This window comes from Culex quinquefasciatus, chromosome 2, assembly GCF_015732765.1.
Source record: "Culex quinquefasciatus strain JHB chromosome 2, VPISU_Cqui_1.0_pri_paternal, whole genome shotgun sequence".
Lineage (NCBI taxonomy): Eukaryota > Metazoa > Arthropoda > Insecta > Diptera > Culicidae > Culex > Culex quinquefasciatus.
Genome location: NC_051862.1, coordinates 54,197,607 through 54,216,047, shown reverse-complemented (window position 1 = coordinate 54,216,047; position 18,441 = coordinate 54,197,607). Strand labels below are relative to the sequence as shown.

The window sequence follows — 18,441 nt, the reverse complement described above, 5'->3', positions numbered from 1 at the left end:
ACAGATTTTGTCTGAGTCCAATTTAATTTTAACGATATTTGATTATTTGGGTGGATAATTCCCGTGAAAGTTGAAAAAAAATACTACTTTTCTTGTTTTGTTTTCATTTTGTATAATAATTTTGATTTCGTTACAAATTATATTATAAAAACCTTTTAAAAAATGTTAATTTGCTAAGTTATTAAATTATTTCACTCATTTTTGCTGGACAAGATTGTAAAATCTTGCTTTGATATGAAATTCAATAAAATGAAGCAAATCAGCGAAATCTGTTTAACTTTATTAGTCGAATATTGAATAACAGTTCAATAAATAAAAATACGCATTCCCTACATTTAATTTCAAAATACGTTTAGAGCCCATCCATACACCAGGTGGAATCTTGTTTTTATTTAAATTAGGAGAAATTTTTTTGTGTCACGTTCAAATTTATGAAAAATTTTGTTTTGTTTATTGAAGAATAATATGTAGTCAGCTGTGTGCTATCTTGTGACAACGACCATTTAGTACTATTCGAGAAAATTGATTTTTAAAGTTTGATGATAAATATTTTCAAAACTATGAATGGTAGAGCCAAACCTTTTGAAGCAATCGGTAAACTATCGCTTAACAAACGCTCCAAGTTTCAACTAATTTGGTTACACCAGTTAAAAGATACAGTAAATTATGTAATCAAAAATCTAAAAAGCACGTGTCACAAGTGTGTTTCGAAAGTAAAATTGTACTACGTGTCACAAGTGTGCACAGAATTCCCATACAAACTAAAATAGACATAAATCAATAGTTTAACCGACTAAATCAGTATATTTTCAAAAACAAAAGATTGCATTTCTTTTAGAAAGTGTTATCAACATAAATTTGTGAAAAACAAGACAAATTTTCCACATTTTCCAACACCATGTATGACGTGTCACAAGTGTGCACGATCATTTTGATGATAAATTGGTCTATGTCACAAGTGTTTATCGCGATATCCGAGAAACGGAAGCGAGTTTCCAAATCGGGTTAAAGCATCTTGTAGTGTTTGTTAAGTATAGCAAAACGTCATAATTAACTCATTTTCGACCAAAATGGTCTATGTCACAAGATAGCACACAGCTGACGATATAATGAAGCATGAATAGTAGTTTCTGTGATTCAAACATAAGATTTTCAGAGTTCTGTTAACATTTTTCACGTTCCGCGAAATTTGCGTGATATTTTGTGTTTAAAATTGAGGTCCCCGTGAAATTTGCAATTTTCGAGCGTGAAAAATCACTAAGCCTAGTTTTTAGCCTAGCCTACTTTGATACGGAATGGTACAGAATAATTATGACCGTACTTCAAAATGAAGAAATTTTTATTAAATTCTTAAAAGTTTAAAAAGTTCATTAAGAGCGAGTTTTTCACCAATGTGTAACAGGTCGTATCGAGGTGCTCCGATTTGGATGAAACTTTCAGCGTTTGTTTGTCTATACATGAGATGAACTCATGCCAAATACGAGCCCTCTACGACAAAGGGAAGTGGGGTAAAACGGGCTTTGAAGTTTGAGGTCCAAAAAACCTAAAAAATCTTAAAATTGCTCGCATTTCCGTAAAACTTCATCAATTCCAACTCTCTTAGATGCATTCGAAAGGTCTTTTAAAGCACTTCAAAATGTGCCATAGACATCCAGGATTGGTTCGACTTTTTCTCTTAGATTTTGCAAATTACTGTCAAAAATTGATTTTTTTTAAAACCTTAATATATTTTTGCAACAGCCTCCAACACCCATACTCCCATAGGTCAAATGATAGGTAATTACATGGACTATAAGCCTACGATATTAACTTTTTGGCCAATCACAGTTTTTCTCATAGTTTTCGAATTTTCTAGAACAAACATTTTACAACGTTAGTTTTTGCCCTGTAGGCCGCCATAGCGGCACTTTTTGGTCTCAATTTTGTCATATTCGGAATCCTCAGACAATTTCACGTAAGTTAGAAGTATTGGAGTTGTGAAGAACAGAACACTGATGAAGTCTGCAAGTAGTAGACGAAATACGTATCTTGCATCTACCAACAGAGGATGGGAGCATCGATGGGTAACCCACTGTCACCGTTCATGAGCGATGTTTATATGGCAGCTTTGGAACACGAACTACAAACCAAAAACCTACTACCAGAACGTTGGTGGAGATACGTAGATGACATCTTCTGCATCATCAAAAGGAACTCACTAACAACGGTACTGGACACCATAAACAGTGCACGCAGGAGCATCAAGTTCACTTACGAAATGGAAGTCGAAGGAAAGTTACCTTTCTTAGACATCCTGATCCTAAGAGAACCAGGTTGCCCATCTTCGTTTTCTTTCGAGATCTACAGGAAGCCAACAAACACCAGAAGAACAATCCCAGCCACGTCAAACCATTCATTCCAACATAAGATGGCAGCATATCATTATTTTATACATAGGATGACAACTTTACCCTCAGCGAAGCAGGAAAACAGAAAGAATTGGAGTACATATTTGAAACAGCGGAAATCAACGGTTACAGCAGAACAACTATCCAAGCAATCATCGATAAGAAGGAAAGAAAACTGCACAGAACTTCACTCACAACCCTTACGCCATCAGCAGAGCCACTGCGAAGAGCAGCAGTAGAATTCGACTACAGGATAACACGCCCATTACGACAAAAACTGGCTAAATTTGGCATCGATTTAGTGTTCAGCAGTAGAAACAGCCAGTTGGAATCCATCTTAGGTTCAACGAAAGACCCCATACCGACTTTAGGCAAACCCGGCATCTACGAGGTATCCTGCGGCCACTGTGATATGAGCTACATTGGACAAACTAAGAGATTGCTGCAAACCAGGTTGGATGAGCATATACACACATATGTCAAAATTGCCATGGAGGAAAAACGGAAAGGATTTGTCCCCATTTCAAGTCAGCAGTAACCGAACACATCATCGAGGAAAAACATAACATCACAGCTAGCGACGCGGTCATCTTAAGACACATCACTAACCCATCGAAGCTGGCTGTCGCTGAAAGTTTGGAAATCTTCAAGGCAGGCAACAAACGTTTACTCAACAAGGATTCAGGTAACGGCTCAACGTGGCTGTTTAAGCTGTTACCTATACAGGCACAAAAGAAGAACGAGGAGGTAGTACCTACAGTAACTACAAATATGGATACACCAGCGATGAACCTTTAGTCGAGAACAGAACACTGATGAAGTCTGCAAGTAGTAGACGAAATACGTATCTGTCAAGATATTAAAATATATAGCGGAATTAAAAGGAACAACTCGTCTCTTTGTATTCACAGTAATGCATTCTGCTAAAACGCTCAACCAAACCACAACATTTTAAAACAAAATCCGAAAAAACCAACCAATTCTTAAGCATTTTCAGTAGAACAAATAACATACAAAATAAGAAAACATTTGATTCAATCGTATTTGATAGGCATTTTTATTAAACAAAACTAGTTTAAAAAAATTTTAAGCAAAATTTTACCATTTCATAACTAAAAAAAATTCGTATTTGGTTTTTGTAAACTTAGTTAAGAAATTAATATCATTGATTTTTTGCTTAAAAACTGGAGCAACAACCTTAGGTATTTGCACATTTTTAATCCGATTTCAACAAGAAAAACTAACTTAATCCACCTATGTGCTTGTAGCCTTCCTCACAACAATGGCTGTACACAAGTTTCATCTATTTTTTAGATCCGGCTTCCAAAAAGTACATCGATATCACTTAAGTGGCCATATCTCGAGACAGGGTTGATAGATCTTCAATGTTTTGCACTCGTTGGAAGGGTCTTTTGATAACCTAACCAACGTTGGGTTGGATGATGGACCCGGACATAGTTTACATACATTTAAGTGAGATCCGGCTTCAAAAAAGTATATCAATATCACTTAAGTGGCCATATCTCAAGACAGGGTTGCCAGATCTTCAATGTTTTAGGCTCGTTGGAAAGGTCTTTTGATAAACAAACCAACGATGGGTCGGATGGTAGTTCCGGATATGGTTTACATACATTTAAGTGAGATCCGGCTTCCAAAAAGTACATCAATATCACTTAAGTGGCCATATCTCGAGACAGGGTTGCCAGATCTTCAATGTTTTGGACTCATTGGAAAGGTCTTTTGATAAGTTAACCAACAATGGGTCGGATGGTGGATCCAGACATAGTTTACATACATTTAATTGAGATTCGGCTTCAAAAAAGTACATCAATATCACTTAAGGGGCCATATCTCGAGACAGGGTTGCCAGATCTTCAATGTTTTAGACTCGTTGGAAACGTCTTTTGATAACCTTACCAACGATGGGTCGGATGATGGACCCCGACATAGTTTACATACAGTTAAGTGAGATCCAAATATATGTGAAAACACATTTTTAAACATAACTTTTGAATTACTTATCGAAACTTCAATCTGTATAAAACTCCATCTATGGGACCCTAAACAAAGTCGAATGCAACAAGTTCGGGTCAAATCGGTTCAGCCAGTGCCGAGAAACATGAGCTAGTTTGTTGGTCACATACATACATACACACACACATACACACACACATACACACAGACATTTGTTCAGTTTTCGATTCTGAGTCGATATGTATACATGAAGGTGGGTCTACGAAGTTCATTTTATCTTTATTTTGAGGAATTTTTTCGGCAACAAATGAATAACCCAAGGACTTTTTCGAAAAAAAAAATCAAATTTCTCAAAAACGGTGATTTTTTTTGAAAAACTACAGTCTCGAACCTTGTTGACAAACTCTTGCTTATAAAGATATGTACTCTGCTATTTTTTTAAGATGACGTAAATTTTTCACAAAGTTTTCCATCGGTTATTTTCTAAACACCAATATTTTTTTTTGGAAAAAACTAATCCTCACCGAATTTTGTTAAGACAATTTCCTTCAATTTATTGTATTGAAAGTATTGTATTGCATGCATTGAAACTAATATCCATTTTGTAAAATAAATTAAAAACCATATACAGTGAGTCAAATATTTTTCGTACAGGGTGGGGGGATAAAAGTACATGAAATTCGACTAAAGTTCCATGTTTTATAAAACAATCGACGCGGGAGAGTGTCCTTTTTAAGACACTGTCATTGGATTTACAAATAACTTTTTCTTAAAAAATACAAAAATACAAAAATAGTTTGCTGAAAAAAGTCAAAAAAAGAATCCGTACCCTTAATAAAAGTACAAGACCTGATCGATTTCAGTGAATTCATTTATAAAATGTTGTTTCTGTGTCAAATACTAGTACCACTAGCCAGTTTGTGACAACTTTGAACTTCTGATAACTTTGTTAAGTTAGTTAATATTAAAAATTGGTTTAAATTTTACATTAGTTTATAAGCAACAATTTTTATAAAATTGCTATTTTATGATGTAAGAGTCTCTATTGAATAAGTTTCAACAATATTTGTTCAAAATATACATTGTTTTCATCTTTTTATTGACATTTTTCGACCAAAAATACTGTTTCGGAACAATACGGTTAAACAATCCGGATTGTCCCGGAACCGGTTTAACCCCTCGGAGGGAAATTTTATGGTAGTCAAATAGAGGACAAAAAAACCCACCTCTTGCATTTTGAAGCACCCAATTTTGTCCACTACAGCCCAATTACGAGTCCCTAGACTGAAATTTGAAATTTTTAAATTCCCCAAGCAAACATTCTGAAATATTTGATTCACTGTTAGACTTTCTTGACACAGAAAAACGAGTTAAAAGGAAGTACTGCCAGGTTTTTTCCAACAAGATTGAATAAAGTTTTTAGCAGTGTGAACGAAAAAATCTACTTTTGACATCTTGAACATCTTGAAAGGAATAATTTTTGACCACTTCCCACTGGGAAGTTTCCAGCCTCGGGGAAAAAAAATCGTAACTTTTTTTCAGTGTACCTTTTTTTTAAATCCTAAATCCTAAGTCCTAATACACCAAATTGATCAGAAAAACTTTTCTCAAGGTACTGATTTTTTTTCGAATATTCACATGCCAATTTTTTATCACTAGCCCGTAATAATTGTATGGAAAAAAGAACTATTAATGCAAAATTGCTTCTTCTACCATTGGATAAGAACGGACCAATTTTCATCAAATTATAAAAAGACTGGGGCCCTGGTTGTGTGGTTTACAGATAAATGAAAAAAGGATAAAAGTTGTTATTATTCTAAGTAAGAAAATCTGTTGAAAACTTACATAACAATTTTCCATGCAAGATTAAAATTAAAGTAAGCAACCCCAAAAACCATTGCAGTTCAAAACAATATTTATTTTAAGAAATCTTCTGAAGCTGCTTGATGAATCACTTCCTCCGGGGGAACCACAGCCTAGAATGCATTATTTGATAGTAGAATTAGGCAGCTTTGGACACGTGGAAGTCATATTTCAAACTGCAGCTGTAATTTCATGTGCTTACTTTCATCGTATACCGTTTCATTTAGATAACGTTAGATAAAATTCTCTAGTAGAATCATTCTCATCAAAATCACGATATAAATGGAACTGTCTTCCAGTAGTAAAACAGACAGTGACCACACTTTACAACTTGAAGATGATTCTATTTTCGCTAGTATCGCTGACAGTAATTTTGCTACTGCAGTTTATCAACGTTCAAGCCTTGTACGATGTGCCGGGAACCAGGGTAAACGTATCATTGATGGTCAACTCCTGCGAAGATGGAAAGCGATCAATTTGCTCCAACTGCACCACGTTTTCATTGTGCTTGGGAGGAAAAGCTATTGGTGAGATTCCCTGCGGATCGGCCACTCCACACTGCGTCCAGGGTGATGTCGAGGCAACCTGCTCGGACCATCCGGCAAGTGAGTGCGACAAAGTCGAGCGTCCGTGGACCATCACCTGCCCTTCGGTTGGAGTTCTACCAGGTGAGAATCTCTTTTGCGTTCTGATAACAATTCTAATGACGGATTTTTCCTAGACCCCGTCCATTGCGACCATTACCACAGCTGCTCGCAAAGGGATTCCCCTTCCCAACTGTTCCAGTGCCCTCCGGGGTACATCTTCAACACGGTGACGCAGACTTGCCGCTCTAGATCTGTCCAAAAGTGCGCGGAATCACCCTGCCGGGCTGCCAACACTGTCGTGCCTTACGGGCCTTCCCGCATGTACTACGTTCTTTGTGTCCCCAGGAAGGAATCCGAAACGGTGGAGCAGCAGCTGGAACCGTACATCTTCCGGTGCCCGGATCGGGCTCCGTTCAACGAAACTAGTCAAGCTTGCGAGTATCGCTGTGTTACGCAGGGAAACTTTGCCGATTCACTGGATTTGAACTCGTACTTCCAGTGTTACCGGAAGGATGATGGTGAATTTGTTGCGTTGAAGAAGGGCTGCCAGAAGGATGGGGATGGAATGGTTGCGAAGTTCAACGCAACGGTTGGGGAGTGTATTCCGTAAGAGAAGATTTCGTAAAAGTTTATTTAGGTCAAAAGAAGTTTTTTGTTCTGTAGACAATAAATCATGTTTTTTCGCCAACGAAAACTCAATATGAAATATTTTTCTGATTTATAAATTAATAGCAAATTTAAACTTGACTTATTTTTCAACTAGGATTGAATTTAATTTTCTTTTTATATTTTTTTTGCTGAAACTTCCTGATTAAGAAAAATGCTGTTTTAAAACAGTTGTTTCTGTTATTTCCATTATTTCTAAAGAATTACCAGAACAATCCAGCAATTACTCAACGTTAGCCGATGACCCAACCAAAATGGTTCGGATTCACATCTGCCATTCAGTTGCGTCCCAATTTGAACACCGAAGATGTCAATCGACCTCCCAACCGGTGATCATCGGCCATGATGACGGTGATTAGTAGTGGTCTTAGTTCTTCCGAAAGAAGAAAGATCCAAAAAGCCTTCCGATTTGCTCTCAGCTGTTTCACGCCCGTAAATTTCCATTCATCGGCGGAGATCAGCTCCCCGACGGCCTACATTTTGCGGCTTTTGGACGTCCGTCGTCGGCCGTCGCCACGTTAGACACATAACCTCAAAGTACGTTAGAAACATCTGGACCCGGGCGTGAAAAATTACGATTTTCCGGGGGTTCCATTTCGGGCCGAGAGCCGTGTTCGATATTTGGCTATTAAAATTTTATTCATCGGAATTCAGGTATGGCTAATTTCGGGCATATGGTCGCCAAGAGTCGAAACCGAGTCAAGCTGCCGGGCTGCTGCTCCAGGATGCACTGCACAGCTAAGTGCAGTGTAGATCCCGGTATTGGGAGAGGCCTACAGCCCGGTCCAGCCAGGAGAGGACCTTCGGCTTTCTGCAGGGAATTCTCCTCGCCTATCGGCTGATGTTCTTTCTTCTGTACCTCGTGTCGACACGGTTGATTTGGGCGAGCTTGACGGCGGCCGGTGTGGATATTCATCCAGGAGTTTTGTTTGCTTCTTTCTAATTGAATATTTGGAAATAAGCGACAAACTTACAAAAAATACTCGTTTTATGATTTCATGAAAAAATTAAAATTCGGATAATACAACCACGAACAGTTTTTTTTTCTTTTTTGGATCGCTTAACTAAAATACGACGAAATAACTGGAATTCTAAATAACACGATAACTGAAATTGTTAATATAAAAAGATTTAAAAAAGAAACAATAAAAGTACAGTTAATCGTAGAAACAACCTCTTGATTAGAGCAAAGGCTAAATCTTTATATATAGAACTTTTACATTTAAGGCTGGTACAAATATTTAAAAAAGTTTATGTCACCCTCCCCCTTCAAATTCGGCCCAAAAATTCATAGGGCAAAAACCATTTTTTTCTTCAAAAAACTTCAAAATTTCTATGGAAATACAACTGCAATCGTATTCAGGATGTATGGATACATCCAAAAGTTATTTGAATTTTTGTAAATTTTTGATTACAGCATGCGAAATTGTTTTTTTCGGTTAAATTTTAGTTTTCGTCATATCTTCCATTTTTTGAAAACTGATAATTGCGAGACAACTGAACTAGTGTAAAATGCATTTAACACTCAAACGCTCGGGTAGTCATTTTACCCTACTTTTTTTCTTGAAAATCTCATAACTTTTGGTAGAATTGACCAATTTAGATGCTTCCGGTTTCAATAGATCCAGATTTGTCTATATTTTTAACTGTCAGATGGGGGACAAATATGGTCCATTGTTACCGGAGATATTCCGGATTCCATTGTGGTACCTCTGCCCTCCCATTTGGGTATTTGGTCAATATAACAAAAACTTTCCGACCGAACAATGTCGGAAATGATACAAAACCTCAAGGAATCATCCTAATGCATCATTCTGTAAAAATAATTGTCATACTTAAGTCCTACGGGCCACCAGAGTCGGTTCCAATTAGGCACCAATTGACATCAGCTCAGTGCACCGTTTCCGGTTGGAACCTGTTTCGGTGCTCCGAAGGTCTGGACCATGTCTATTTTTTCGCAGGATGATTTATTAGGATGATTCCTTGAAGTTTTGTATCATTTCCGACATTGTTCTGTCGGAAAGTTTTTGTTATATTGACCAAATGCCCAAATGGGAGGGCCAAGGTACCCCAATGGAATCCGGAATATCTCCGGTAACAATGGACCATATTTGTCCCCCATCTGACAGTTAAAAATATAGACAAATCAGGATCTTTTGCAACCAGAAGCATCCCATTTGATCGATTCTACCAAAAGTTATGAGATTTTTAAGAAAAAAAGTAGGGGTCAAATGACTACTCGAGCGTTTGAGTGTTAAACACCTTTTTTAATTCAAATGTTGAGACTATGGCTTGTTATTTCATAGTTTTTATTTTTTATTTTGAATAATAAGAGATTTCAAAAAACATAAACAAGGTTCAAAATGTGAAGTATTGGATTGAAAATTTTGTGAAAGCATTTTTAAACGATAGATTATTATTTGTATAATAATTGATGGTATTAATGTTTATTTCTAATTCTGATGCTCAATATTTGTAAAATTATATGTAAAATCACATATTTTTATTCTTGTAGCATTCAATGATGTTTAGAACATTTAATCCTTCATTTCATAAGTGACAGACAAACTTTCAGGATTTGGTTAGAATTTTGCAATGACATATTGTTATCAAATGATTCGACTTAATATTCCATACATTTTGGGGACCATTTACCTTGAAAAATAAAAAAATAGTTTATTTGAAATACGTTTGAAGAAAATATCCAAAAGGCAAAAAATTGTGTAATAGAAGTAAGTAGTACTAGTAAGTAAAACTTTTCAGCATTTGTTTTGAAAAGGGTTACTATTTGATTCTGTTATTTTTGGTACAGAAAAGTAGGCTGTTTCGTCGTTCAAGAATGACAGGTAAAGTAAGTAGTTTCACGACGGAATTGCAAAAAGATACATTTTTTTATATGTTTTGTTTTGAACGGTGAGTTTTCTTAAAACCAAAAAATGTTTGACTTTAAATTCCATTCAAAAAGCGTTTTTTGGAATTGCAAGAAATGTTGTAAACAGCTCGTTGATAAACTTGTTTTACTCAGGCTCCGTCTTATTTATCCAGTTCGGTAAAATTCGTACGACTCCTGCGGAAAAAGGCTTCTTTTTGCAACATGTTGAATACATGTCTGCCTGTGTGGATCAATCGTACCGCGCACTGGACTCACAATCCAGAGGTTGCCGGTTCGAATCCCGGGGCGGACGCAAAAAAAAATTCTAAGTGTAAATATAGGTATTCGGTGCCCTCTCCCCGTGCCCATACCTTCACACTTAGGAGACCCGGGAGGCGGAGTCTTGTCGCAAAAAGAACGATACACGCCTGTGGATCCGTTGACGAAACCGCAAGGTTTAAGAGGGCCACATTATAAGGTGTTACGTCGATTCCGTTGAATAAACTACTATTTTGTAGTTGTACTTTGCTAATAGAATAGTTAAACAATATCTGGAGAAGTAATGATTTTTGATCTCGTACTATAATTTCAATTTCAATTCGGTTTTATTGGTGATTAGTTTTATTGCAAAACATAATGGAATTTTGGAGTTCCTCTCAGCTGTTTGTTACACCATAACGTGAGGATCAGAAAACCGGACACTTAGTAGCATATCATTTTTGTTATAGATGGCACAAAATCATGAAATAAGTTGGAAATGTAGAAATATCATCAGGATGTAGTATAAACAGTTGGTTTTAATAGAATGCATGCAAAATATGTATTTTCTAATAATTTTTCATCAGATTTTTAAAATTAAAATTACTTGTTGTGCTTCGAATCCCGGACACTGATAAAAACTGATTCGAAATCCGGACACTCGATTTTGCTTATGAATCGCACAAATTCGGACTGAAATCGCATTACCATGAGGTGACCGAGTTTCAAAGCGTTAATTCATTTTGGAACAATTCCCGCTAACTTTTTCAAAAGGTCCTATGTAGATAGGAAACCTGTGGTGCATTGGTTCTTTGAAAAAGTAATTGAGAATTATTTCTCGTAACTAAGGAGTTACCAAGAGTATGACAAAATTAAGTAAAAAAAAACTTACCAAAAATTGCAAATCTCAAGCTTAAATATTAACTTTCAATATTTTAATGTTGCAGTAATTGAAAAATCCGTCGGGAAAATTCTGCACAAAACCTCGAAAACCTCCAGACGCTCGAAAAACATCTAATTAACGGGCAAACATTGTTGTTGACACAATCGAGCAAAAACGTGCTTCCCGCTAAGTGAACAACAAAACACGTGCTCCTTTTGACTGCCGCTTAAGAAAGTGTTGGTGGATTGGGGGTGAGGAATTGCTGGGAAGCATTTTCAATTTCTGCCCCCTGCTCCCGAAAATTGCTGCTACCGCGCGCCGTGGCTTGCATAAATCCATAATTTAACTGGCGAGCTAAACGTGTGTGTTCGTGGCTTCCTCGGTAAGAATTCATCACCTCATTTTCCGAGCCATAAACCTTGTATGAATGTTTGTATGTTTGTGTGTCTGGGTTAGAACAAAACCATGTGTGGCTCGCATTCAACAAAAAAAAACTAGCATAGTAACACCTCCACGCTTATCATCATTTTCGAAAAATAGAGAAAAAAAAGCTACGTTAGGTATCGCTATCCTCGTGCCACACAATAAATTAGCAATTTTTCAACGGGCCAACAAACCGGTAGAGGTGAGCCGTTACAGAACGAAACAATAGGTCTGCCTGCTGAGTGCTGCTGCTGCTGGGACCGGGAAATTGACGATCCTTTCTGTGCCCTGCAGGAATAGAGCTGCACGAATGGGAAACCGGGAAAATGTTGCCTTTGTTAGCGTTTTTGTAGGTAGGTTGAAATGCTGATTTTATGCATTTGTGCAGTTGTTACATTAGCCCACACACGGTTGAGAATTCGTAGTTTTTGCAAATTGACAGAAGGGAAAAATTGATTACTATTTTTTTGTAAAATGTTGTTCATAATATTGTTTTATTTGGATGAAAAATTGTCTATTGGCTTCTTAAATCGAAATACGCCATTTTAAATCCTCGGTTTCACACATAGAAGTCTCCATAAAAAAAAGTGAAAAAATCCAAAACCCGTATGTTCAGAAGGGATTATTTTTATCGATTTGATGTTTCCAGCCTAGTTGCATGTAATGATTATGGCTTTTAAATAAAGAGCGCAGAGAAAAAGTTTTCTTGATTTTGTATTTAATTTTTTTTCCACAGAAAAATTTCGTTAATTTATTATATTTTTGAAAAAAATGCGATTTCGGAAAATATTAGAAAAATTGAAAATCATTTTTGATTGCCAAATTAAATAGCCATTCGAAAAGATTTTTGATAATTTTTGATAAAGTGCAACTTTTTTGTTTTGAGTTATGCAGCAGAATTTTAAGCTAAACATGTTCAATAAATTGTCTTTTTTAATATTGGCGACACTTGTAAAACTTTTTAAAAGCGAAACCTTTAATTTTTCAAAATTTTAAGCACAACATTTAGAAAGAGCCAAATGTTTTAAGCTATTATGAAATGGGATATTAGAATTCTGAAAAAAATCAAAGAGATGAGAAAATAACACAAGTGCAAATCGGATCATAAGTTTCAAAAATATCGTTGATTGATAAATGAGACAATTTCTCAGCTATTTGAAATTGTTCTTCAGGGATGGGTGAGGATGGCAACTATTTTTAATTTTGAACAAGCTATTTTTCGTAAAAAAAAAATTAACACCTGACTTATTATAACTTGAAATAGCAGTTTATGCAACAAATGTCAAAAAGAAGAATTTGTCAGCACGAGTGTACATTTAAATAAATACGACGAGTGCTTAAAAAATCAAGTTTTGCAACGAGTTGCTAACAACATTTTTTGCAATTTCGAGAAACGCTTTTTGACTGGAATGTTATGTCAAAAATCCATGAGTTAAATAAATTCACCGCTCAAAACAAAAAAAAATCATTAAAAAATTACTTTTCGGCACTTGTGCCCATTTCAGTGCTGAAAAGTAAAACTCTTCAGCACTGGTATTGAAAGTTATTAATTTTCCTTTCTGTTTTATTTTTTTTATTTTGGGAAGTGAAAAGTAGGCCGTTTCGTCGCTCGAGAATGACAGGAAAAGTAAGTAGTTTTACGACGGAATTGCAAAAAGTTGCATTTATCACTAATTTGATTGCCAATAAAATATTTAAAAAAAATCAACTAAAAAAAATGTTTTTGAATGTTTGAGTTCCTTTCAATAGCCATTCGGAAATATATTACTTGGCCGAAACAAAACCTCCATGAAGTTTGTGAAATAAGTGATTTCCGTGTTTTATTCTTTCTGATAAGTCCTAAACATTACCTTATAGCCTTTGCCAAAGATACTTAATTTTTTTTTTATTCTCTCAAATACGAATATTTTAAAGTTTTCACGGCGAATCAAGTTATTCAAACATATAAATCGCTTTGAGAATTGTGAAAATCAAGAGAATTGTTCATTATTGAATGTTTTGCATTAATATATGGGAGCAGAAGAACCAAGACTAAAACTCTCAAAGATTTATGCTACACCCAAAACTGGCAGCGCTAGTCCGAGAGAATGATGGTCTCGAGTCGAGAGAATAGTGGTACCATTCACGGACGCAGAGAACACAGCTCGAGATGGGCGATAGAACTATTCTCTCGAGGTTCATTTGCAAAAAAAGTTCATCCGTCAAACAAAAAACCAAAAGTGTCGACAACGGGAATCGAATCAGAGACCTTTGACAAACCAATCCAATGACTTAGCTGCCTCGGCCACCACAGCTTGGTGACCAAGGAGAAGTCAGAAGTCGATGTATGACACTTGTTGGAGATTTATTGATTCAACTAACGAATGAACTCATTTGTTATGATGGTGTGAGTTGGTACCATTATTCTATCGATTTTGGCACTGAGCCCTCAATTAATTTTGAGAGAACGATTATCTCGATTCTGAATTTTGGGTGTACAAACATTTTTTTCATATTTTTACGATAGTGAATTGTCAACAAACTCTACGGATGGATTTACAGCAAAAGTAGAATATTTATTTAATTTTTTTTTCTAAATATTGTTTCCGAAATAATCACTAATATCACACACCCAAAATTCAGAATCGAGATAATCGTTCTCTCAAAATTTATTGAGGGCTCAGTGTCAAAATCGATAGAATAATGGTACCAACTCACACCATCATAACAAATGAGTTTATTCGTTAGTTGAATCAATAAATCTCCAACAAGTGTCATACATCGACTTCTGACTTCTCCTTGGTCACCAAGCTGTGGTGGCCGAGGCAGCTAAGTCATTGGATTGGTTTGTCAAAGGTCTCTGGTTCGATTCCCGTTGTCGACACTTTTGGTTTTTTGTTTGACGGATGAACTTTTTTTGCAAATGAACCTCGAGAGAATAGTTTTATCGCCCATCTCGAGCTGTGTTCTCTGCGTCCGTGAATGGTACCACTATTCTCTCGACTCGAGACCATTATTCTCTCGGACTAGCGCTGTAAGTGTAAGGTGCATGAGTGAAAAATACTAAAATATAAAAGCACTTTATTTTACTAAAGTGTCTTAAATTTTCATTTTTTTCAGACGGTACTTAAAAAACTTAAAACAAGATTTTTCAGATTTTTGTCAAAATTATTATTGATATAATTTTTCCTAATTGCTATTGATAAGAATTCTACTTCGTTTAGCAATCAGCCGTTATTTATTTGTTAAAGGTTCCGAGAACAAAGTTTCGAGGTTGATGTTCTGCCGTCGGCATCATTTAATTTTTTTCATTTGAAAAATTCAATGCAATTTCTTGATTTTTAAAGTTGCTATCGAGGAATTTCCAATGCTTAAATTTTGATTCTTTGTTATTTTTTTTATGATCATTAATATTTTGTTTTGGTGCCAGCATTTTATCGATTTTATTATATCCCATAACCCTTTAAACCGTTGGTTTTAGAAATATTCTAAATTACAAATAAAATAACATAAAATAAACTTCTTTTCGTGTGTTTCACATAGTTCTCATAAATTGCAGTAAAACAACATCTATAATGAGGTAATATTCAGCCATCAAATATTTCAACCTTCAAAAATTAGACTTTATGTTACTGTAAATTACAAAAGTAACGTCATGATTTGAAATTCGGACACTTAGTAGCATATCATTTTTGCTATAGCTGGCAAAAATCATGTAATAAGTTGGAAATGTAGAAATATAATCAGGATGTAGTGTTAACAGTCAGTTATAATAGAATGCATGCAAAATATGTCTTTTCTAACGATTTTCATCAGAATTTGAAAATGACTTGTTGTGCTTCGAATCCCGGACACTGATAAAAGCTGAATCGAATTCCGGACACTTTTGCTTCGAATTCCGGACACTCGATTTTGCTTATGAATCGCACAAATTTGGACTAAAATGTTAGTGAATGGCATTTTTAGGTCTCAAATATGCTGTTAACATTTAAATAATCAATATTTTATACAAAAAAAATTGCAAGAATTTAAGGAAATCAAACAATAAATTTCTGTTTTGCCTTCCTGGTACTTTGGACGCCTATATTTCAGTCAAATGTTTCGCATTTGTGGTAAATTTAACCACTGCATTCAAACAAACTTTAAATGAAAGTTAATGTTAGAATTTATCAAATAACACAGTTTTGACATTCATAATGCAGACTTGTATCCAAATAATTTATAAAACAAGATGAGGTGTCCGGGAATTCAAATCATGACTTTATCCGTAGAAATTGAAAACTGAACTAAACATCAATATGCAAAAACAGCAAGCTGAGAAAAACGCATTTGAAGTTTGTCCCACACATAAGGTGAAGCCTTTGATCATTTTCGAATAAAATTGATCATCACTATAAAATATTCTGTATTAAATTCAATTTGATGAATTTCAGCACCAAAAGGAATCAACATGTGCCGGTTGTTGCCTTCTTGAAGCCACTGAAAGAATTTTTGATCTAAATCAATTGTGCTTCAAAATTTATAAAATTTTGTGGCACAGTCATTGACGTCCTAGTTGGCAATCATTGATTAATGACGATTTCCATAACTTTACAAGGAATGGGATAATCCTTACCAAAAGGAATCAGCATGTGTAGGGCACTATTCTAAACAACTTGTAGAAGGAATTTTGTCAAAATATTGAAAGCGACGCAAAATTTATATCTTTGAACGAAAAATCATGACAATGATGGAAGTCTTCACGAAAAGGCTACGTGTTAAGTTTTCGCGAAAAAAACAGGATTTCCTCCTGATTCCTAGAACATTATTTAACTCATTAAACATAAATTAAATTTGCAGTTCTCTAATTTGTAATTGTTCACTTCTGGTAACATTGGTAACAATGTAACAAGTGGTAATGGTTGTTCCAAGACATTTTAATTAGCTGAGATTTAAGCACAAACAATTATTCTAAGAAGACAAATAATGAAGTATTTGAAAGCATATTACTATTTGAAACTTTATCAATACCTTGAAACGGATACCCGCTGAACAGTGGCCGCATGTTGAGCGAGTTCGCCCCGGACATGGTTCCGGACATATCCATGTTGCAAATCACCAAGTTTTCCCCGTTTCCTCGTGGTGGCTTGAACCACCAGGAATCACTTTGCTGGAACTGTGTTCCACCACAGACACACACACTACTTCACTCACTGACTTCACCCGTCTTTTCCTCAGTAATTGTCGCCCGTCACATTCGCGCTAATAAACTAATTATTTAATTTACAACCATTTGTGCGCTCCAGCGACTGCAGCACTGCATCCTCCTCCTGCATTATCCACACGGTGTGCTCTGTCACTTCAGAGTGGGTTTTCTTCCTTCACGCCTCCACGAACTCCATGAACTGAACAACTGAACAACGGCAAAGAAGGGATCCTCGTCGTCCTACAGCCGTGACTACATACGAAGCCGGAGTTGACTCCAACGCTAAATTACCCTTTTTTCAGGGCGGGACACCTCTCGATCACTATCTTGATCACTCATCCAACGCCGTCAACAGATTCACCTTCTTCCTCTTCCTTCTCTGCAACGTGTGCCGTTGTTTTGTTTTGATCGCCAGGCGTTAGCGTTGCGTGTCTTGCCCGAACTAATGATGGGCTGTCGTCGACGTTCCCGATTGAATTAATTTAATTAACATAAACAACTAAATTGCTACCCATCAACACTGCAATTAGATCACGTCAGGTTCGCGCTGAACAGCTGCAGAGATTCCCTTTTGGACTTGGTCACGAGCCACGAGCGTTAGCGTTAGCGTTCTCGCTGCAGCGATCCTTCAAAGTTCCGCGTAATTTCGCGCGCGCGCGCCACTTGATCGCTCGAAAAACGCCAAAAAATCCGCGACGGCGCGAAACCCGTCGTCGTCGGTCGTGTCCGTTTGCCGAAACTCTTTCCACGAAACTACGCCGAGGGAAAAACAAAAAGCATAATTTTAATCCACACGGCGCGGGTTCGAGCCCAGCTGCTCACGACGACGACGCTGAACATTCGACGACGACCAACCATCGCGAGTTTGAATCCGTGAGGTGAGAGGGTTGCTTTGATGGGAGAGAGAGAGTGAGCGAAATGAAAGAAGAGAGAGTGTGAGCGAATCACCGCCCAGGTTGAAGTCGCGCGCGATGTATGGACGGACGGACGCACACACCCCGTTCGAGGTTCCGGCCTACTGTTTTGGTACTCGGTTCGGCAGCTGCACGAGGTTTCCCTGGCCGGGAAGTTTGATCGATTTGAAGTCGCGCGCGCGAGGGGACCGAGCGTTTGCTTTGAAGAGATTTGGATGGGGGAATGAATGAGTGAGAGTGTGTTGGTTAGCTCGATTAATAAACTTTGGTCGATCGATTCGAAAAGATGTGCCTTACTGATCGTGGAGTATCCCGCATTTTAAGCGAAAATGGCGTTCGAATGGTGAACGCCCGAAATGTCAAAATCACGCAGTGGTACCAACATTACGAAAAAAGTGTGCCATGACATGACAGCCGCATTTTTTTTCTAATATTGGTGCTACTGCACGA

The 18,441-nt window shown here is 36.7% G+C and overlaps 1 protein-coding gene across 1 annotated transcript in view; it reads right to left on the bottom strand.

Annotated features, from left to right (window-relative positions):
- LOC6047129 (protein gooseberry-neuro) overlaps positions 1-17,686 on the bottom strand; it is a 112,106-nt gene extending 94,420 nt beyond the window's left edge. Inside the window, exon 1 of the mRNA XM_038256970.1 lies at positions 16,903-17,686. Within this exon, the coding sequence (XP_038112898.1) occupies positions 16,903-16,978 (76 nt within the window). The 5' untranslated portion in view covers positions 16,979-17,686. The remainder of the gene's footprint in view (positions 1-16,902) is intronic.
- Positions 17,687-18,441: the final 755 nt, after the last annotated feature.